The 24,342-nt window shown below is 39.7% G+C and overlaps 1 protein-coding gene across 3 annotated transcripts in view; it reads left to right on the plus strand.

The window, feature by feature from the left end:
- LOC134359480 (voltage-dependent calcium channel subunit alpha-2/delta-1) overlaps nucleotides 1–24,342 on the plus strand; it is a 761,998-nt gene that overhangs the window by 670,986 nt on the left and 66,670 nt on the right. For all 3 annotated transcript variants that reach the window (XM_063072791.1, XM_063072789.1, XM_063072790.1), the window contains one exon: nucleotides 20,786–20,870. In XM_063072791.1, the coding sequence (XP_062928861.1) occupies nucleotides 20,786–20,870 (85 nt within the window). The remainder of the gene's footprint in view (nucleotides 1–20,785; nucleotides 20,871–24,342) is intronic.

A 24,342-nucleotide genomic window follows, 5' to 3' on the forward strand; every position in this document is an offset into this window, starting at 1 on the left:
GAGCTGTGCAGAACAAAACTTGCATTCAAGAAATAACTCAAAGTCTCTAAAATATCTGGTCTATTTATCGAGAAATTCCTTAATATCTCCTTCTCCTCTCTCCTCCTCGCTCTCTATCAGTCACTAGTATTAGCAACTGTATTAGCTACACTGATCTGAGGACATTTCATTCTACAAAACTTTAGGATTGACGATGTATGTTAAAGATGGCTGACAATTCACATGATAGTATAAGACAAGACATATTTTTGCTAAGGTCTGTTTTGATTGTTTCTTGATGCAGTAAGTTGTAGGTGTGTCAAATACCTGTATATGAATTTATACTGCAGCTGCACTCCTTTTGAAAAGGGCTGTTGCAGATTATTTTGCTGGCAATTCTTGAATGTATTGTCATATTTCAACCATCACAGCAGCTCAAGCCTCGTTGACCACTTGAAGGTTGAGGGCACTGTCCAATAATAAATGCTGCTGTTTGCAAAGAGCTTAACTTCCGAATGCTGATTTAAATTGAAGTGAGATTTAAGGAAGCATTGCTTGAAGAAAAACTGGAAGAGAAAGAAGCTTTCGGCCGTGGTATTTTCTCAACTACAATGTGCAGAGTAAAAAAAGATGTGCATCTTCACCATTTGCTAAAGTTCAGTAACAAAATCTGTGGGTTTTCAGTTTGATCAAGGAAGCATTGTACTCTGCTTGCAATGTCTAATGCTTGAAAATACAGGCCAGCCACTCTCCGTGAAAAGCACAGTCAACCGGTATGAGAGTAAGTCGCCACCTAGTTTGCCTGCATCCTCCACAGGACATGTTAGCATACTTTGTGTTATCAGTGCCTTCTGCTTCTGTTTGAACCTTTTAGTATATTCAGATATTTCTTCCTTCTATTGATTCTAATTTTGTGATTTTTTTCAAAGATTGTTTTGTAAATAAAAACTCAGTTAATGTTATCTCTGATTGGCTTCTTGATGTTTTGATGGTCTAAAATCATAGATTAACTGAGAATGAAAATTACTTATAATTTGGTTTGATGGTCAAAATTATATTTTAATTACATCAGAAAATGATTACTGTTTGGTCTGAAACAGTACTATGGAGTACCATCCCCTGACTAAACGATGAACACAATTATTTTTAACTGATAATACATAGAAATTGTATTTGTGATTTTGGTTTAGTGTGTATTCACTCTCAATGTTTCCAATCAACAATGCTGCTCATGACAGATAATTTCCACCTTAACCATAACATTGTAGATCTTTGTCTTATGTGAGAAATAAGACAGAACAATTGACTTTTGCTTAATAATTCTTTTTGTATGCAAATTTAAGTAATGTGAAGTATGACATTTTGGGTGGTGGAATGGGCCAAAAATATACTTTTCCTTTCTGGCAGAGCTGGATGAAAACACCTTCTGTATGCTGACTCTGGCAGTGCCCTGTGAGAAATCAGTCTGTGTAGTGCTATCACCTATGTTTTTAACTATGTCAACAAGACCATAACTCAGCACAATGCCAATAGATCCAGCTTACTTGACATGAATGTTAGGAATGGAATGGGAAGTGTTGTTCCTCACTCAAAAGCTACAAGATCCAGTTAACTGATAACTGCACTTTAATAATCATTTGCTCAGCTGTCCCACCAGGAGCTAGAACAAAGCTTGAAAAAGTGGTTTTGAGATTATGTCTACTCATAGGAATGCTATAAACAGTGGGAGAAGGATGAAAGCATTAAGAAACTCTATGAAATATGAACTGAGGAAGAAAAAACATTTCCCCAGAGTGGTCATTTATCTCTGGCACTGTTTCTACTTGCTTGTTTGCTATATTGTGTCTGATACTCAGTTACTAGAGGCACGAGATGAAGTTGTCAGATAGGTTCATAGGCCTGAATTGCAGTTGCATGTTACCCTCTTCTAGAAACGTATCATAGATTTTACTTTCTAATTAGCTTTCTGTAGAAATCCTGAAAACAAAAATTTCTCCGAAATAATGACATACAGGTTTCCCCCGCTATCCGAAGGTAGAGCGTTCATATGAAACGGTTCGTAAGCCGAAATGCCGTAAAGCGAAGAAGCAATGACCATTTACTTATATGGGAAAATTTTGTGAGCGTTCGCAGGCCCAAAAATAACCTACCAAATCATGCCAAATAACACATAAAACCTAAAATAACAGTAACATATAGTAAAAGCAGGAATGATATGATAAATACACAGCCTATATAAAGTAGAAATACTTCTCTACAACAATTGCCTGCACAGATCTCCGTAGCGAAAATTTCACGCAAGCACTCTCGGCAGAAAATCTCACGCAAGCATTGTTGGCATAAACGCGCTCTCCAGTAACTTTTAAACTATGAAGCTGCCAAATCTACCAAAGAACACGTAAAAATATACAGCCTATATAAAGTAGAAATAATGTATGTACAGTGTAGTATCACTTACCGGAATTGGGAAAACAGTGCCGAGCACACTGATGATGGTGTGTTAGACTGAGACGTCGCAGGCTGGGTGGTGCAGTGGCCCCCACCCTCCAGGCCGCCGACTGATACATTGCCGCGAAGCACATAGCGGTAGCCAGCAGCCACACGGCACATCTTTAAGAAAAAAGCAGAAATAAACATGCTAATTAATTAGGTGCTGCCTGGCACGTAATTGTCGGCCCAGATCAGTGCCGATTGCCCATTGCATCGCCTCTGTTCTGGACCGACAATTACGTGCTGGGCAGCACCTAATTAATTAGCATGTTTATTTCTGCTTTTTTCTTAAAGATGTGCTGTGTGCCTCCCGGCTACCGCTGCGTTCTTCGCGAATCGGTACAGTATCTGTCCGGGGCCCGGGTGTTGGAGTAGTGGGATACGGGGGTGTCATCTCATCATCGATCAGGGCAGGCAGCTCATCTTCTCCTATGACTGCCCGCCTCGATGTCGAAGGTCAAGGTTCGTCGTCTGTTGTGGCTGATGTGGAAGGCTTGCTTGACTGCTGAGCCTCGCGCATTTTTCTATCATACAGTTGTTTGTAAGCACTCAAACCATCCTGCAAATATTCCCTAAACCTACGCACCCTTTCAAAATTAAAGTCGTACTTTTATCATTGCAGCGAAAATCTCACGCAGTTGCTAAACTTTCTGCATTCGGTTTCAATTGTTATCCTTTCCTCTTCCAATTACATCAGCTCTTCATCTATCAGTTCTTGGTCATGGGATGCCAAAACCTCTTCAACATCATCTTCGCCAACTTCCACAAGCCAAACTCACTTTGTCCTTGCTTCGTTCACCACGATCGAAACGCTTAATTATGTCTAGTTTTACGCTAAGTGTAACACCCTTACTCTTTCAGGCTTTTCCGACACCTTAGAACTCATCTTGCTAATGGCTGCTCAATGCAATATGTTAAAGCAATGCCATTCCGAATCTGGGGGAGAGCGGCTGCTCAGGGCGCGTGCTGCCTTTTATCGTGCGCTGTCTTTCTTCGTAACAGTGAAAACACCTTCTGAAAGTGAAAACGGTACTAATGTAGGTCTTTCGTAACAGTGAGGTTTCGTAAAGCGAACGTTCGAAAAGCGGGGGACACCTGTACTAGAGACTAGTTTGATTGATGTCAGCTACTCTGTTTCAGCCTGGTCCTATAAACATAAATTATGCAACAATTAATTAAATTACTGTGGGCAGAAGATTTGTGATTATCTATTGTCACCGCAAGTTCCAATGAAAACTTTGCATTTTCTAGTAAGCTATACTGTTGCGTCTGTCCAACAAATCATTATATTTGATCACAAAACGCCAATGATGCATTGTTCATTGAGAAAAGCTGGATTTGGGATAACGTGAAAGAAGCCTTGGCTTTTATAGGCTTAATAATAATAACATATATTGTATATTGTCACGTACTAGCATTTTTTGTCATGGATTGTTGAATTGTTGCTGTAGAATGGGTTTAAATATGTTGTAAACTGAATGGTTGATGTTTCTTTGTACTCATTGTACACATTGTGTTTTAAACAACAATCCCTATTGTTATGTGTTGAAGGTTCTGTTAGTGCTGTGAAACAGAAATATGAATCTTTGAGGAAAAAATCTGATATCTGCACTAACTTTTGTCATAGGATCACAGAACATGGAAACTGGCCTTTGACCAAAATTGTCATTGCCAACCAGAGGGTCTCCAATTGTATTAACCCCGTTGCCCAGCACTTGGCCCATTATTCTTTTAATTGTTCTTCTAGATGCATCTTAAATGTTAGTAGTGACCCAGTTCAACTGCTGTCTCAGGAAGTGCTTTCCAGGCACTTCCCAGTCTCTGGGTGTAGAAGCTCCCTCATTTATCCCCTCTGATTTCTTGCCCGCAACCTAAACCTCTGTTGTCTGGGTTTATTTCCCTCTCATATTGTGAAAAGCTTCCTACAATCTGCCCAGTTGATACACCTTATAATTTTATATACCTCAATCACGTTTGAGGAAACAGAGAGCCTGCAGAGAGACTTAGATAGTTTAGGGGAATGGGCGAAGAAGTGGCAAATGAAATACAATGTTGGAAAGTGTATGGTCGTGCACTTTGGTAGAAGAAATAAACGGGCAAACTACTATTTAGATGGGGAGAGAATTCAAAATGCAGAGATGCAAAGAGACTTGGGAGTCCTTGTGCAGGATACCCTAAAGGTTAACCTCCAGGTTGAGTCGATTGTGAAGAAGGTGAATACAATGTTTGCATTCATTTCTAGAGGTATAGAATATAAGAGCAGGGATGTGATGTTGAGGCTCTATAATGCACTCGTGAGACCAGACTTGGAACATAGTGTGCAGTTTTGGGCTCCTTATTTTAGAACGGATACACTGACATCAGAGAGCGTTCAGAGAAGATTCACGATAATGATTCCAGAAATGAGAGGGTTACCATATGAGGAATGTCTGGCAGCTCTTGACCTGTATTCCCTGGAGTTCAGGAGAATGAGGGGGGATCTCATAGAAACATTCCAAATGTTAAAAGCCCTGAACAGATTAGATATGGCAAAGTTATTTCCCATAGTAGGGGATTCTAGGACAAGAGGGCACAACTTCAGGATTGAAGAACATCCTTTTAGAACTGAGATGTGGAGAAATTACTTTGGTCAGAGGGTGGTAAATCTGTGGAATTTGTTGCCACGAGCGGCTGTGGAGGCCAAGTCATTGGGTGTATTTAAGGCAGAGATAGATAGGTTCTTGATTAGTCAGGGCATCAAAGGGTATGGGGTGAAAGCAGGGGAGCGGGGATGACTGGGTGAAGTGGATCAGCCCATAGTTGAATGGCAGAGCAGACTTGATGGGCCGAATAGCCTACTTCTGCTCCTATATCTTATAATCTTATGTCTCCACAAAACTACCTCTGATCTAGGCAGAAGAGATCTAGATTCCTCATGACTCAACTGTGCCATGCCAGGCAACATTTTGGTGAACCTCCTCTGCCCCTTCTCCAGCACTATCAGAATCTGCTTTTTTTTAAATTACTGATGTATATTATGAAACTTGCTTTATGGCAACAGTATAGTGCTGCAAGACATAAAAATCAATATGTTACAATTAAAAAACACAATCTTTGTGTAGCTTCTTGACCAAAACTGCATGCAGTACTCCAACTGGGGTCCGACCAAAGTTTTACAAAGCTACAGCAAACTTCCCTGCTTCTGTATTCAGTGCCCAGGCTAATGAAGTTCTGTATCCTAATGCCTTCTGACCCACATTGTCTCCCTGCATTGACTGCATTGTAAGTGACTGGAATCCTTCAAGGATCTATGAACATGTAACCCAACTGTTTCTCAATACTAGCTTTGGCCCTTCCATTCATGGTGTATCTTTGAGGCTCATTCATGCTGTTGAAGTGTATCACTGCTCACTGGTTTGGATTAAACTCCACCCGGACTTTCTTTCAGTTTATTTCACCAAAACGTTAATATATCTTTGCAGACTGTCCAAGTCTCCCAACCTTCATGTCATCTGTGAGGCTACTGATACTGCCTCACATCAACATCCAAGGCACTCACATACAGTAATAACAAGGGTCCCAGTACCAATCCTTAAGAGGCAATTTTAGACATCTAATCTCAAAAGTAACCCTTTACCATCTCCCTCTGCCTCCTGCTGCTAGCCTGTCCTTTTGTTGCAACGCCAGAGGTAATTCCAAGATTGTAAACTTTGTGGTTGTGCTCTTTAAATGTTTACCTAGCTCCCTACTCTCATATTAAAGGGCTTCATTCCTTCTATTTATGTCGTTGGTGCTCGGTAAATTATTTTCTTTTTGAAAGTAGATGAGGCAGCTTTGTTTGAAGCTGTAACATTCTTTGTAGGTGGAACTTATCAGAGCTTCAACAGTGCCAACGATCCCTGTCACATCACAATTGAAACTGAGACTGCTGGAATTTACCAATTCAACAGCAGTGCAATGGGGAAAACTGAACACCAAGAAAAATTCTCTTAGCTTCAAAGTGTTGCTCTTCTTTCTGCGCATCAAAAGACCTTCAAAGCCCAGTACCTTTAAAAAGACCCTGAACATTTCAGCTCTCCAACATCAGGGCTGTGAGAATCAGAGTCTGAATCAAGTTTATTATCACCAATATACTGCCTGTCATGAAATTTGTTGTTTTGTGTCAGCAGTACAGGGCAATACATAAAAATACTTCAAATTACAATAAGTTATATATTTATATATATATATATAAAATTAAATAAGAAGTGCAAAAATCGTGAGGTAACATTCAGAGGTTGGTTCATTGTCCAGTCAGAAATTTGATGCAGAAGGGAAGAAGCTGTTCAGGAGTGTGCCTTCAGGCTCCTGTACCTCCTCTCTGATGGTAGTAATAATAAGAGAACATGCCCTGGGTGATAGGGGTTCCTAATGATGAATGCCATCTTTTGGAGGCATTGCCTTTTGAAGATGTCCTCAATGCTGATCGAGCTAGTGCCCATGATGGAGCTGGCTTTTCCCGATCGTATGCAGTGACTCCCGCACACCACATGGGGATGCAGCCAGTTTGCTAGAGTCTTTGGTGACGTACAAAAGATCTGTACAGTCAGAGAATGAGTGAGTTCAAGCAGCTCCTGTTGTGTGCACAGCTGACATGCTCCATTTAAAGGCACACTAACCAATTTTGGAGTAAAATTTATCTCTGCAAAGAGTAGAGGTAGCTGAAATTGGAAGTGTAAATATTGGAGGCTTGAGTTTGGTAGCATTATTTCAGAAAGCAAAAGTTCTGCTAAATCACTATTAGGCTCCATGGATGTCCTGGGGATGAGGAAGTGTTGGGCACTGGGAACCATTCACACCTTATTTGTGGAGGATGAAAAATGTGTCTCATGGCTAATGATGTTCTTGAGTTGGATAACCCCATTGGAAAATGTGGAGACATAGAGTGCTGTAGTGGAGGAAATGTAAGAAAGCAGTGTTACTTTTGGAAGGAACATCAGTGACCACAATTCCACAAGGTTTCAGATCTCTCCCTTGCAGGTTGAAGGAAAACTTTTAACTATTTGAGAGAACAGAGAGCTATAAACTCAGTACACACAATCAGAACTGTGAGGAACTATTGAGTAATTAGAACATTATCAAGACATCAAAGTTTTGCAACCTTCGAGCTTTTCAATCATACACTCAAAACCAGGTCTGAGTCCAGGCATGGACTGAAAATCTCAGTTTGATTTGGTATGACGCACAGTGAGACCCATAGAGGTGGCAGCCAAGAATACCAGGGAACCTTACCTTCTGCTTGCCCCAACAATACTTGTAGCATACAGACAACTTGCAGCAGTTAAGGCTGTAGTGTAAAAACAAGAGCAGTATTATGTGACGGCAAATAGCAGCCACTCCCCACACATGGATATCTCAGTGCTATTGAGCGCAGAGGAAGGAGTATATAGAAGCTGCTCTTAAAGCAAAATGGAAGGTAACAGAAGATGTGAGAGTTTCAAGTGCCGTGTAATTCCATAGGGATCAAGTTGGTCATAAAAAGTTGCAAAAGGAGAATTTGCAGAAGTTTACAACTGCTGCAAATAACACAGTATTCACTTTGTAGTGCCTCAGTACTAAAGTCAAACATATTGTGTGTCTACGATTTATAATGTCGCAGTCGGAATGATGAAAGGTTAAAGAAAAGCAGACATGGTGACACACCGCTCTCCCACAAGTAGGTTCGTCACTTGACCTTGTTAAACAGCAAAATTAATCTTTTGAAAGCCTAGGTATAGATACATGATGTGTTACATGTAACTTAAGTTGCCCATAGTTGTAATGGACTATCTTGGGTAACCAGTAACAAAATGTAAAGCAACACTCACAACACGCTGGAGGAACTCAGCAGGTCGGGCAGCATCAGTGGAAACGATGAGTCGACATTTCGGACCGGAACCCTTCGTCAGGACAAAGGGCTCCGGCCCGAAACGTCGACTCATCATTTCCAATGATGCTGCCCGACCTGCTGAGTTCCTCCAGCGTGTTGTGAGTGTTGCTTTGATCCCAGCATCTGCAGATTATTTTGTGTTAACAAAATGTAAAGATTGCTTAAAATGACTGTAAAATAATAAGGCAGAAATATTCACTGTTCATACTAATGCAATGTCTAGATTTCTGCATGAATTATTTGATACTGAAAGTGAAGTTTAAATTTTTCTTCCTACTTCTTATAGATGAAGATTTACTGCTAACAACTAGTTAGATTGCGCAGGTAGTTAACTGAAATGTTTTACCAAAGTAGGTAGATCTACAAATGTACATTGTGAGGGTGGACCAGCCTGGAAAAGTAGTTTCATGAATCTTTACAGCCATGCTATAAATGTGGGTTTGAATTATTAACCACCAAGGAATGTTTAAAGCATCAGAGAGCAATTCTAGCTATTTTCCAGATAAGAAGTAGAGATAATTTTAGCAAACATACGGAGATCATCAGTATGAAGCTATTACAACATCCTTTGTGTATCAGCCAAAATGGTTTGAAGTAGCTACGTGTATGATTGTGAAAATACCATCACACAGTTGAGATGGAATTTTGTTACACACTGAATACAGGCAGAGTTAGTGTCTGATGATAGACTACCATTGCCTGCACATTTACTTAAAATACTGTAACACCATCAGACTTCCTATTAATTTCTTGGAGTTAACTGGTCTGCAGTGAAGTAACAACAAGATTACTGCCTCAAAGTAGTCAATATTGCAAGGTTGCTTTACCAGCACTTGTATAGATAATGCAGCGAAGTATCAAGGTGAATTTATTCTTGATGTAGTTTGAGGGCTACACAATAGTGCTGATTCAAGTAGCTTACAAGATCAAGAGCTGCAGAATAAAATCTATCAGAAACAAGTTCATAGTTGGGGAGGTTGAACTGCCTTTGCCGGCTTGTCGACAGAGAGAATCCATAACTCTGTGCACCACTCAATACAGTGAGAGTTGTAGTGCAGGCTGGTTCTAGGGTTTATGCAAGCAACTATCTGGATACTTTACTGCCAGTTGGGTTTACATCCATCACAAAAGACCCCATCACAAAGATGGATTGGTTAACAGCGATTGCAATTGTAAACTTTGGTGCCAGGTATTATTAAATGTAAGAAAATATTTTTAGGCAGTTTAACTAATTTTAACAACCTGCATATGGTTGACTATTTTTTTGGCCAAAAACTTGTGAAAAATTACAGAACTAAATTCTGTCAGTCACAGTAGTTACACTGTTTAGACCTCAATTTAAACCACATTATCTAGTTTATTCAGTAGTCATTGCTTCCAAAATGAAATCATAGAGTATTCCAGCACCCTACAAGACCTCAACTATTTTCTCAGTCTGCCATATACCTCTGGCACTTCATCAAAGAATTTAAAAAGCTAATTCTGTGACCTTCCCATCAGACACAACTGGAGCAAATGGAACACCAGGGATCGTGAGGTCTAATGATTCATTTATGTGAGGCATCAAAAGGTCCCAAGCAGGCATGGATGTTGTCAGTGATTATGCATATATGCAGTACATCGTACAGTTTCCTTCCACTGATACACTGTTCTGCAATTATTTTACCATACGACTGTTTCTTGTTTTAACTGAACAAAATTATGAGCTCATCATCAAATTCAATTACTCAGATAACAGGGAGGCATTTAAAACAGCAAAAAGTATTGCAAATTATTGGCCACAGTTAACTTGTGCAAATCATCCAGTTACTTTGTTAGCTCTTCACTGATATCAGTCTGTGCTCTTATAAGTGTTAAGTACTGTGGCTACAAGAATTTCTAGACATTGAGGTTACTCATTCCAAGTTCCCCTGTGGGACATCTCATTAAAATTCCACCCACAGTCTAGAAACCTTGGAAAGAAAGGGTCCCAAATATTAATACTGTATATGAAAAAAACATTATGTAATGTATCATAAAGCAAGTATGACTGGATTTCAGGTAAGATCTAATTAAACCTGCTGTCCATATTCAGTTTGGCTTGTATGCAATTCCAGGCTCACCAACTAGTTAATTCTTAATAGCCTCCTAAATTCTGGGGAAAGCCAGACAACTTCAAGGCAGATATCAGGCTACTAGTTACTGATTACAGCTTGATGTTCAACACCTTCATTCCACCAGTACTAATCACCAAGCTTCTAAACTGGGCTTCTACTTCACTCCGTAACTGGACTCTTGACGTCCTAATCAGGAGACTATAGATATTGCAGATCCATAATGATATCTCCTGATTGCTACTGACACAAATGCACCTCGAGGATGTGTGCTTGGGCTCACTGCTCTACTCTTGCTACATTGCTGACCGTGTGGCTAAACACAGCTCTGATACCATCTATGAATTCAGCATGACACCACTATTCACCGATAAACACACAGCATTCCTCACTGAGGGGGTCAGTGGTGGAGTAGTTCTTGGGCCCTGGATTGTTGCTGCAATCACGAAGAAGGCGTGCCAGTGGAGTTTCTATATGGATGTAAGGTGGAGAGCATTCTAATTAGTTGTATCACAGCCGAGTAGGGAGGCTTGAATTCACTCCAAGAGGCTGCTGAGGGTTGTTGACTCAACCAGCTCCATCACAGGAACAACCCTCATCATCATCTTCGAAGGGCGATGCCTCAATAATGTGGCATCCGTTATTAAGGTGCCCTCTCTCTCCAGGACATACCTTTCTTCTCATTACTACCATTAGTGAGCAGGTTCAGGAGCCCAAGACACACACTCAAAAAATTAGGAACAGCTTCTTCCTCTCCCTGTACCATTAGATTTCTGAACAGTCTATGAACCCATGAACAATACCTCATTATTGCTTTTCTTTGCACTATTTCTTTAATTCTGTATGTTTTTTCGTGCATTGGGTTTTGATGTTTTCTTTCAATAGTTTCCATTTTGTTTCTTTGTTTTGTGGCTGCCCATGGGACGACAAATCTCAGAGTCATATAGTGTATCCATACTTTGATAATAAATGTATTTTTAACCTTATAGATTTTTATGTCCGGCACTACACTGCTGCGGCAAAAATAACACATTTCATGTCATTGGCCTATATTAATAAATCTGATTTTGATTTGAGGGCGGACAACAAATTACACCCTGTGAGTGAATAAATGAGAACTGACACAATAGTTTCATAGAGGAGTATTTCTTCTAATTCTAACAACAAGCAGCTCTGAGTGTGGATATTCTCTCACGTATGTGCGTCACGTGTGTGCGCGTGTGCACACACACACACACACACACACACACACACACACACTATGATGTCACTGCATCCTATTACCATGTATATCACCACATATGGATTTGAGAAATACAAAGTGGTACAATCAGTAGGGGTACAAAACCTTGCTGAAAATCATGTGATAAGTCCAATAAATGAGTGCACCTGACATTGACAGAGTTCCCAGTAACATCCATGATTTGTTCAGGACCAGTTGGTGCTTCACATGAATGAATTATTCAACCTTAAGAGCACCGATATTTGCTGCAGTTTGAAGGGAAGGCCGAAAAATTAACTTGTTAAATCCTTTTGATGAAGTGGAGAGGTGGAAGAAAGATTCGGTAATATTACAGATTGGAGAAATAATTGACTTCTTGAAGGGTACTAGAAAGTTTAGTTTGAATTTTGAAAGCACAGGTACCTGAAAGAATTACATATTAGAAAAAGTGGTTTAAATCTAAGACTTATCCCTTGAAATCACATTGATAAAGAATCTAATTTTGTATTTTTTTTCCACCAATTTGTGGACCAGTAAAAATTATCATCCAAAATGCATCTATAAATATAGATAAATTGTTTGACATTTAAGAAAATTTACAATATTTAACTGCATCAACCACATTCAAAGGCTGGCATCCTGCAGCTCATCTGCAGTTAAATGGAAGCTTTTCCACCATCCACAAGACAGAGTGTAATTTTTTTTATTAAATTGCAAAATCCAAAGTACATACTTCTACAATGTAATTACTGAAGTTACAACACTGGCATCTACTTGACAATGTGGAAATTGCCCAGGTAAGCCCAAATTCCAAAAAGTAGGACAAATCTAATCCATTAATTATTGACCAAGAAATCTCCAATTATCATCAAAGTGATGGAAACTTTGTAAATCCTATCAATGATAAGATCACCAGCAATAAGCTTGGATTTTGTGAGGACCATTGAACCCCAAACTTTATCACAAATGGGGATCAAAGAGCTGAATTCAAAGTCAGTGTATACACTGTGTGTATACAATTATGTGTATATACACAGTGTAAGAAAAATACTCACCACAACATCACAGGCACACAGTATTATATAAGTAGTATTCAAATAAAAAATGAATAAAATTATTCGAAGTTCTAAACAAGAAAACACAATTAAAACAATAAAAAATCCAATTTAGTACAAAGTTGTCTTAGTATTGCAAGATTGTACTGATTTTGATTTTTACCAGTTGGTCCGAGTACTGAAAAGCTGTTCTTGAACATGGTGGTGTGGCTTCTGTACCTCCTGTCCGAAGTTCACTGCAAAAAGTTGGCATGGTCTGGGTGCTGAGGATGTGCCCATGATGTGTTGAGTAGAGTCCACGAATCTGGGCAGCTTCTTACATTCACGCATATTCAACTTGCTGTACCAGAGCATTATGCAACTAGTCAGGATACTTTCAACAGTACAGGCTTGTGCTTGATCTCAAGCCAGATATCCTTAACCTCCTAAAAATTAAAGATGCCGCACAGTTTCCTTATGATTGCATCTAGGTGCTAGGCTCTGGACATTAATGCTGAGGAGTTTAAAGATGGTGACTCTTCACCCTCCTTCCCTTTCCTGAAGTCAACAATCAACTCTTTAGTCTTGCTGATGCTGAGCAAGAGGTTGTTGATGTGGCATCACTCAACTAGATGACCTATCTCACTCTAGTAGGCTGATTCATCGCCACCTGTAATTGGTCTCAACAATAGTGTCGTCAGCAAATTTGAAGATGGCATTGGAGCCACGCCATCGTGCGCACATGTGTGTGTGTGTGTGTGTGTGTATGCAGAGAGGGTGAAGTAACAGACTAAACACATGGCTTTGAGGTGTAGTTGCGTTGATGATCAACAAGAAGGAGATGTTGTTACCAGTCCTCACTGATTGAGGTCTGGTAATGAACAAGCAGAGGGAAACACAGAGGTCCAGGCCTTGAAGCTTGTTGAAGAGTTTGGATGCAATGATCATGTTGATTACTGAGCTGCTGTTGGTGATTAAGAACCTGATCTACAAGTCCTGATAATTCAGAATAGAGTGAAGAGCCAGAGAAATCGCACTTCTTGTTGGCCTATTATGGCAGTAGGCAAATTGAAGTAGATACAGGTTATCTCTAAGACAGAAGCTGATTTGTGCCATTATCAACCTCTCAAAGGACTTTATTTGGGTTGATGTCCAGAGGGGAGATGAACAAGAATGTCTTTGACATTGAGGTAATGTTGGACTGTGTGTGGGATCAAAGTGTCGTGGTAAAATTGAAGTCAATAGATATCAAGGGGAAAGCGTTTGAAAGTTTTGGAGTTGTACCTCACACAAAGGAAAGTGGTTGTGGTTGTTGGAGGTCTATAGCTGCAGTAGTTCATTAGGGCATAATCTTATACCAAAAGTGTCTTTAGCTGCATCATCACTGACCTTTCAGCATCAAGTCAGAATTGAGATGCTCTCTGAAGATTTGAAAGATGTCCATTTCCACTCATGATATCTCAGCAAATGAAATATCCTATGTCTGAAGGCTTCAGGGCTGAGACAACATTCTGCCATGGTCCAATAAGTGACGGGTAGCATCTTGCCACGGAACTGCCATTTCCAATGTGAGAAAGTCAAATCACCCCACCTTGACATACAGTGCCACTACCATAACTGTTGAAATCTAAGGGGACTCCACTGTTCACATGTAAGGAGTCACCTTTGACATGAATCTAAATGGGATCAGCCACATAACTGTTCTGGCTACAAGGATAGTTCAAGGGCTTGTTTCCTGCAGCCTATCTGCAGATAAACCAAAGTCTTTCCACCATTCACAAGACAGAGTGTAATAAAATACCCTGGATGAAAACCTTAATACCACCCAAGACAGAGAACCCGTTTGATTAGCGCCAAATTCACTACCCTAAACATTCATTTCCTCCACAAGAGCACCTTCAGAACTCATGACTTCTGCTACTGAGAAGGACAAGAGCAGTCGGGGATGTGGGAGAGCCACCGCTTGCCAGTCCACCTCCAAGTCACGCTGCATCCTACTCGGGAGTATATTGTTGACCCTTTATTGTTGCTGGATTTAAATCCTTGTACTTCCACCTCAACAGTACTTTAGGAATATCTTCAGCTGAGGATGGCAGTGGCTCAAGAGGCAGATTGCATTGCCATTATTCTCAAGAGCAATTAGGGATAGGCATTGCTGTCTGGCCTTGATAAATGAGTATGCAAAAGAAATGTTGCCTTGAGAGAACAGTGTGAGCTATTTATTTGGATCAGTGTAATCCTTGTGGTGAAGATGCTGCCAGAGTGGTACTTGGTGATGGATTGTAGAATTTTAACCCAAGATAGTGATAGCGATGTATTTCCAAATTAGGATGATGCATAATTTGAAGGACAGAATCTGAGCTGACAGTTGCTTCAAGCCTGTAGCAGTTCTTTCATTAAAGTGTCAGTGTAAATTGTATCCAGACTGTAGCTTCCAACTCGGAGATGAGAGTACAATCAACTGAGCTAAGATGAGCCAATAGCAGAGAGTAGGTAAAGAATTTAACAATATGCTAACTTAAGCAACGCTGCTACTGAATGCTCAACTAGTTTTTACTGCAAATTTTTGTCTTTTGCAGCAATAAGCCATTCATTAATGGCGAATTGGGTCCAGCAAAAATAATCTTGTTTGCAAAGAATATTTTTGATTAAAACATTTCATATTTTAAATTTTCACACAACCCTAAGCTATTTCAATTGAAAAAAAACTGGTTTAAATGTTTTATGAAATATTAGATTTCCTCTCAAACCCTGTTGGCTTTTGCTCTGAAGATCTAAAATAGAACCTGAATAACAAAATCAATTTTATCCTTGTGTTCACTGATAATTGTTTTAACTATTCTCTATGATTATGCACCAAAGCATCAATATAAGAAACATTTTTAATTCAGTTTTGAAATTAACTTCAGTATCATTATGTTCTCCAAGACAGATATTAAGCAAGTGTTTGAGAAGAATATGTTCACCAATAAATAAAGACTGAGTCACTGCAATATAGACATCACAAATTCTTTGTTTGATTGATTCATAGAACATTTTGGATCATAAATAAGAGTATAATTTTTCCTTGTCATTATTGCCAATGTTACTATTTATTCCCAAGACCACCACTCAAATTAGCATAGCATTTTGGTGCAGCAATTGAAACTAATATTTGTTTATGTTCTGTATATAAAACATTAAGTAAACTAGATGAAAATTAACATTGTGCTGTTTCCTCTGTTTACTCTCTTTTGAGTCTGCTTGGTAATTCACAGTAGGAGGTATAGTGTTATGTGATATTGATTTTTACATTTTGAAAGATATAATTAGGAGATGGAAAAAAATCAGAAGTTCCTCAGCTGGATCCCTAGGTTTGTAACAGACTTCAAGCAGATTGTCAGCCTAGGGCATGATCTGCAATCCTAATCCCCAAAATGGATTCATAATTGAGAACAGCACAGCTAGTTTAAATTGTAACAGGTGTAGCTTTATATTTCAAATATATTTTGGCAGTGTGGTGAGAACTTACTGAATTGAGCATAATGAAGATAGATTTGTAACAGTTAGGAGCACTTAGATGAAATATAAACATAGCCGTCATTACCACAACCTTTCCTGATCCAATATACTGTAAAATCAGACCTGATATTTATTTATCCATATTGTGTAATGGATTATCGTACAAAAACTGCTGTTTTGTGGACTCTCTTGTACTCCTTGTGCTTGTTCGTCCTGCTGAGTAATTTATAGATTCCAAGGTGAATTATATACTCATTTGAAATTGTTTTCATGGTACAGACTTCCTTTCTTTATTTAGAAAGGTGGGCTGTTGGACAGCATCGTAAAATCAAAAACCAATAACCTCATTCAGTTTTACATATGAAATGCCAATGTGCAGGGAAGCCATTGAATAATCACTCTTCAGCCCAAAATAATGGTGTAGGCGAAGTTATTCTGGGCAATTACACTTAATGACAAGATCCTTTTCTGAAACTAGTCAAGATTAAACTTACTGACCTCCTTACAAAAGTTCTACAGAAATTTCTTGCTGGGAAAGGATGTCAAAGGCCTGACCCCTGGCTCTTAATGTAATCCATCCTCAGGAACTAGCTAGTTAATTTGCTAATTAAATTTGCCACTGCCCTGGGTTCCACGTAGATAATCCTCTCATGAATGTTGTGTTCCAGTATATCATTCTTGAAGATTTACTGGAATATCTTTAATAAAATGACCTTTATCTGAAATCAATATTATATACAGGAAACACTACTCTGAACTGATAATTCAGTTGAGTTTTATTTCATGTTCTCTTGGAAAAATGATTACAGAGAGAGTGGTCAGTAGATATGTTTTTATAATGAAATAATCAAGTGGAATATATCAAGAAAACTCTGATTTGCACAGCATTGAAGCAGAAGTAGTTGAGGCCCTCCGTTTGTTAGGGTCAGCCAGGGATGTTGCATTGCAGCCGTCTACGTGATACGCAAGTCAATGCAGTACAATATGAAAAGCAAGCTGTTGCCCCTGTAGCAAGCTCCCCCTCCCCACACAGCTGTTGAATCTAAAGGAATGGCAGAGACCGATACAGTTTGATACCAGCAGCATCGCAGGAGTTGCCAGTCAGCGTTGAACTCAATGTAGGAATTTCTTAGGGACTCCAGGTCTGGAATTTGCCTTGGGGTTTACTCAGGAAGCCTTCTCCATGAGTGGGTATAGCTGTGAGGTGGCAGAGGTTTGAGATCAGAGTTTTCTTTCTCCGAGATGAGCTGCCGAGCCTCACCTTCCCAAAGCGACGAATTTTAAGGCACCAGTTTGCCCTATTTTCTGTCGGTACGAACAGCTCCACTGGGCTTAGTAGCTAAACCACACATAAAGGCTTAGTAGTAGTGATAATATTTATAATTTAAAGATAACAGAAGAAAATAGGACGCCAGGATTGAGCATAATGAAGATAGATTTGTAACATGTGGGTCTTCAAGCTCTTGTACCTCTTCCCTGATGGTACAGTAGTAATGTTATGTTCTTGACTATAAGTTAGATTGTGGAATGATTGTGACTCAGAAAGTATAGTGAACTAATCAATTACATGAACAAGATGTCACCTCCTGCATGAAATGTTACTTCCATTATTCCTTCTCTTTAGGATGGATAGCCACCTGATTTATCATGAAATCAAAGCACTTGTCCATGTTTCGTAATGAGATTGGATCTCAGCTCTGGCAATTTGAGAGGTTACCAGTTAAAATCTTCCAACTAAGGTGCTCATGTCAAAGATTTTAGCATCTGACAGGAAATTACATTAGAGAAAGTGTTTGGAGTCCTTCTTAACCTCGTGTTTAGCCTTGTATCACAGTCCTGTCTTTGCATCTTGAAATACTGTACTGTTTTCTTCAGTAACTAGAACCCACTGTATGTATTCTGAAGGTGTACATTTGCCAAATGTACAGCGAAATATGTTGCTTGCATCAAATCAAATCAGGGAGGATTATGTTCGGCCGGCTGTAAGTGTTGCCATGCTACCCTTGTTATCATAGCATGCCAGGACCCACTCACTCTAAGTGTTCATCTTTGGCATCTGGGAAGAAACTGAAGAACCCAGAGGAAACACACATGGTCACAGAGAGAACATAAACGTCCTTAGAGTCGTCGGTGGGAATCAAATCCCAATATTATGGCAGGCTGCTTTAAAGCACTGTGCTCCTGTGCTGCCAATTCTGGATCTTTGACTTTCCCCAGCCTCCCTCTGCTCTACAAATGGAGCCAGTGAACCCAATCTCCAAATTCCTGTATGTTATGTTTCCTACCTGCATCCAAGTCTTTCTAAAATGTCTTCGATTTATTTTTTTGTTATCCTTCTCCGTAATCTACAACCACCATTCCCAAACATTCGCAGACTTAGGCTTGATCTTTCCTGCTTCTTGTATTATTTCTGGTAAAGTTTTCTGAGTTACAGTCTTCCTGCTGAGAAGCAATATCAAAACTCAGGTTTTGAGACAAGCTTTCATCCACCTAACTTCAGGGGAAATATGTGTGTTAAAATTTCTTTAAATTAGAGTTCAATTTCATATAAAGATACCTTTGAAAGTCACATATCTATTGCCTGTGATTCTCGAGATTATAGTTATCAAAGCAATTCTACTACGACAGAAAAGCAATTATACTCATGAGTTTTACATGGTTATTGATGGACAATAGATATAAAACCTTGTGATTGTGGAATCATAGTCCATCCAAGAGTTCATTAACTACCTATTTACAGTATACTCCTTTCTGGGAGGTACAATGTTTTTTCAAACATGTTGATTGGTTGGCATCCATCTGTCTGGAAGGACAATGGGTGATGTTGGTTAGCATCACAATCCTGGGCAGAAGGTATGGAGATCCTGAGATGCCCAGTCATCAAGATCCCCCTCTCAGCCTCACCAGTGTAGCCCAAAGGAAGGCTTATGAAGCAATACGTTTGGTACCAGCTTGGCTGCAGGAGTTGCTGGAAGGATGTTCAATGACGTCCAGCCACCTTAGGGACTCCACTCGGGATTTACCCCTATAGCCTTTGTCTCTCCCGAGGTTGCCCACAAGGCAGTGGGGCTATTTACCCATAGCTGGGTATCTGGTTTATGAACATCAGGGCACGCCCACTCATGGTGGGCGTACGTGCTATGTGTGCAGGGGCTAGACCGCCTCCCTGTCCTCTGTACTTCAGCCTGAGCCCGAAAAGAGCTCACTTTCTGTGTGTCGCCAGCGAGGTGGCACTACATGAGGCTTGCTGTTGGAGAGGCTATGTACTGGCAGGGAGAGACTTGCACATTCAGCCCTCCTTTTTGTGAGACTGCTAGCCAGCGGTGGAAGCTGGAAGTGAGAGCGATAAACACTACTCACTACACTACCACACTAGACACATCACAACAACCACTTTGAAACCATTTTTTAAACATACCATTTGACATAGCAAAATATGCTTTGTTGATATAATTGCAGGGGAATAATGTAATTCTGTACACTTTTCATTATTTTACCAATGACTTTACAATTAATTTATAAAGTCTATCGTTGGTAGATTGACAATTATTGCCTTCCCTGGTTCACATGCAATCTAAAGACGATGATGATTCCGCAGTTTTGTTGGATCAGGAGGTCTAGAATTTAGCCTCCGTAGTACCGAAGGAGTGGTGTGCAAATTCCTAGTCAGAATGGTTTGTGGATTGGTGAGAACATGTAGCTAGCAATAATCCTATACACTTGGTAACAGAGATTGTGGGTTTGGAATGTATTCTTCACAATTACACTTGTCAGAGTTATTAATCCAGCTTAGAAAACAGGTGAATGCCCTTGGACTTCTCTATATCTTGCAGCTGTGCAGGTGAGGTTATAAGCCATGTCAGTAGCAAGATGGTATAGTAGAGCATGGGTTCCTTCCCACTATTCCCCTTGGAGGCAAGTTCTCTTCTCAACCCATAGCTGCTCAAGGGTGAGCACAATACTTCTAAAGAAGGGAGTTCTTGCAAATTCCTTCAACAATACCAATGAGATGCAAAGCTCTTTGAAAATATTAGACCTAACGAGGAATCAAAATAAAAAAGAACAATGAATGAAACACACTTTAATAATAAACTACAATCTCTGTATAATGATCCTCATTAGGCTGGACTTGTGGGCACACCCAAAGTGTTATGTCTCCAAAACAGAAATTAAGTAAAAGTTTCACTTTTAATGGAGGTAGCTTATAACACAAGTGTTAAAGTTATCCCCTAACACATGTATTATATCACCGTTGCATTATAATATCCAGAATTGACCATTCAAGTTTCTGCTGAAACATTAGGACCTGGAGATGGCATAACTGAGGACTGAAATTGTGACAATAGACCAAGTATGGTTAGTGGAGTGGGTATGGCTTGTTTATCACATGATTTGGTTCTGGGCAATGTGCAATGTTTAGAGAATAGCTGCCCTCCCATGAACTAATTTTTATAGAGTCTGAAGCTATAATGATTGCTGTAGAGGAGCCGCTATTTGTGTTTGTATGGTTTCCAAACTTGGTTATTCTAATGAAGGAAGTACATTTATTTTCTGTCTGGTTTTCTCATTTCTTTTCTAGGTAAGACTGATCTGATTAATAATGTGTTGCTTGATGCTGGATTCACAACGGAACTGGTCACAGACCATTGGAGCAAACAAAAACCGTAAGCATTGCGTTTCCAGTTTGCATGTATGGCACCTGGTTATTTTGTGACTTCATTGCAATGCAGGGGATTTATATTTGCAACAGATGGGCACATCAAGACATAGAAAATGAACAGTGGTTGAAGGCCAAAAAAAAATCCCAATTGTTTTGCATAGGCTGCATCCATTGGCCTGAAGTGAAATAAATATTAGATGCTATTGTATCTATTAAAAGCATTCAAGTCAGCACTACATTTAAATAAAGATACAATCATTGTCTATGAAATTTGCATTACTGAGTTAAAACAGATTTTTACTGATCTGCTTCTAGCCAACTGAAATTTATGATGGTACCACTTGACCTTGAATTTCCCACACAACAGATCTGGTGCCTGGAAGCACAATAGCATGTGAATATTCTTTTCTGTTTGGCATGAATTTTACTTGAATTGCTTTGATTAACTTAAGCCTAGTATTATGGTTAAGCAGTCACCAGATTCGGATTGCCTTTGGAACTGCATTTAGTTTTGCAGAAATGACATGAAGTAATTAGTGGTCCTGCTGAGGAGGTGCTTGGCCTGCAGGACAACCGGAGGCTGAACACACACAAAATCAAAGTTCTGAATGGAAAAATCAGGAGATTAATAATGAATATCTGAATCACAGTCCCCACCAGTATAGTGTACATTCAAGTGATTAACAATTTCTCACTTGCCTTTCCTCCAACCCTTGCTGAAATCTTACTGGACTGTTCAAGCAAAGGATGAAGAACAATTGGTTAATGACAGGTCGGTTAAGGGAAAGGTCCAGAAACAAGAATCACTTGGATAAGTATGGATTGCTGACTGAAATTGTGTCTAGCTAACTTCATAAGACTGGGCTGATGAGGGAAGTGCAATTGATATGGTATATCTGGGCTTCCAGAAGGTGTTTGATAGGGTACCATGTAAGGTAAAACTCCAAATATCAGCCATTCTATACTTCTGAAATCCTGATGGTTCGGCAGTTGGCTCACTGGGCTTGATTTCCCACATTCCCTTTAAATACACCAAGGCCCAGTTTCTCGGACTCATTTTATCTCAAATTCCCCTGCTTATTGTAAACTCACTGGGAGCCTGTTTCTTGCTGTCCCTTTAAACTCACTGGGCCGCCATTTTTCTTGCCTTGTTTTATGTGCTTCCTTTAAACTCACAGGAAACCACATTCCCATCAAACATACCAAGGTCCTGTTTCTTGAACTCTCTTTCAACACAACAGTGCCTCATTTCCTGCGCTCTCTTTAAACAAACTGAGGCCTAATTTCCTGTGCTCTATTTAAACACACCAGGGCCTCATATCCTGTGCTCTCCTTAAACAAACTGAGGCCTCATTTCCCGTATTCTCTTTAAACATATCAGGACCCCATGTCCCATGCCCATTTATAGACATAAGGGCCCTATTTCCTTGCTCTTTATAAATCTGCCACGGTTCTGATTTTTACACTCCCTCTAAACTTACCAAGTTCATTGAAAAATGTATGAATGCTAGTCATTCTAACCAATTGAAATAATTGTGTTGGGGGCAGAGTCCCCAAGGTTGCGGGATTAAAAATGAAAGGTCATAAAATGAATGCAAAATAATCAGAAGATCATTAAACAAAAGATCAGTATTAACTAAAATAGAAAATTGGCTTAAGAGTAGAGAGTAGTGAAAATGTACTGAGGGAATGGGAGAAGGTGTTCTCCGGGCGTTAGTACTAGTATCAGGCTTTTTGTTTATATGTGTATAACTACTTAGATGTGGATATGCAGGGTAAATGATTAAATATGTCAGTGACAAAAGCTTTCTAGAAGTATAAATAGTCAAGACAGTAAGACTCTGAAAGAGCACAGGGGTGCTCTAGATGAGTGAGCAAACAAGAGATAGATGACTTTTAACAAAGAGAAGTCTGAAGTGATAAACTTCCACTGAAGAAGTAAGGAGAGACCAAAAATTAAATTGCATACTTGTAACAAAGGACGTGCAGCAACAAAGGAACATGGAAGTACAATACATATGGAGATGGATGCCCAACAATGCGAGGTTCGCTGTTAGAAACTAGTTTTTCCGTTGCAATTCATTTCAAAGTAATGGAGAATTTCTGGGTTTGAAGTGCATCATCCATTCTGGAATCTGAGCAGTTATCCCTCTCAACACAGAGTGCTCCTCCTGGCGGCGTTTTTTGCCAACTGAGCCTGTGCCAGGTAAACCATGATCAACCCCTTTTGGGTGAAAGGGAATCTTTGGCTGCTTGAAGAAATGTGACAAGTTTATTAACTATTTTAGTTGTTAGTCTTTTGTTTGTGTATACATGTGTTTTTCAATCCACATTGTTACTAAAGCTCAAACTTCAAAGTAAATTTATTTTCAAAGTACATATATGTCACCATATACAATCCTGAGATTCATTTTCTTGTGGGCATACTCAATAAGTCCGATAACCATAATAGAATCAATGAAAGACTGCACCAGCAGAATGGACAACCAGTGTGCAAAAGACAACAAAACTATGCAAAAAAGCAATAAATAAATAAATAAGCAATAAATATCAAAACTTGAGATGAAGAGTCCTTGAAGTGAGTCCATATGTTGTGGGACAAGTTCAGTGATGGGTGAGTGCAATTGTTCCCTCAAAAGAGCCTGATGATTGAGGAGTAATAACTGTTCCTAAACCTGGTGATGTGAGTACTGTGGCTCCTGGATCTTCCTGACGGCAGCAGCAAGAGGAAGGTATGACCTAGACGATGGGGGTCCCTGATGATGGATGCTGCTTTCCTGCGTCAATGCTTTGTGTAGATATGCTTAATGGTGGAGAGGACTTTACCTGTAGTGGACTGGGCCATAGCCACAATTTTTTTGTATGATTTTCCATTCAAGGGCATTGGCCTTTCCATTCTAGGCTGTGATGCAGCCAGTCAATATACTTTCCACCACACATCTAAAGAGGTTTGCCAAACATTTAGATATCATACCACCTTTGATAACCTGATGAGGACTGGCTCATAGACCTCCAATTTCCTCCTCCTGAAGTCAATCATCAGCTCCTTGGTCTCACTGGCATTGAGTAAGAGGTTCTTGCTGTGGCACCATTCAGCCAAGTTTTCAATCTTCCTCCTATATGCTGATTTGTCACCATCTTTTATTTGGCCAATGACAGTAGTGGGTTCAGCAAACAGATATGGCATTGGAGCTGTGATTAGCCACACAGCCATAAGTGTAGAGCAGGGACTAAGCACACAGTCTTGTGTTGCATCTGTACTGATGGAAATTGTGGACGAGATATTATTGCCAATCTGAACTGACTGTGGCTGCAAGTGAAGAAATAGAGGATCCAATTGCACAAGGAAGTATTGAGGCCTGGGTCTTGAAGTTCATTGATTTGTTTTGAAGGTTTGATAGTATTGAATGCCGACCCATAGTCAATGAAGAGCATCCTGAGGCATGCATTTTTGCTGCCCAAATGATCCAGGGTTG

The sequence above is a fragment of the Mobula hypostoma genome, chromosome 20, assembly GCF_963921235.1.
Source record: "Mobula hypostoma chromosome 20, sMobHyp1.1, whole genome shotgun sequence".
In the NCBI taxonomy this organism is placed as follows: domain Eukaryota; kingdom Metazoa; phylum Chordata; class Chondrichthyes; order Myliobatiformes; family Myliobatidae; genus Mobula; species Mobula hypostoma.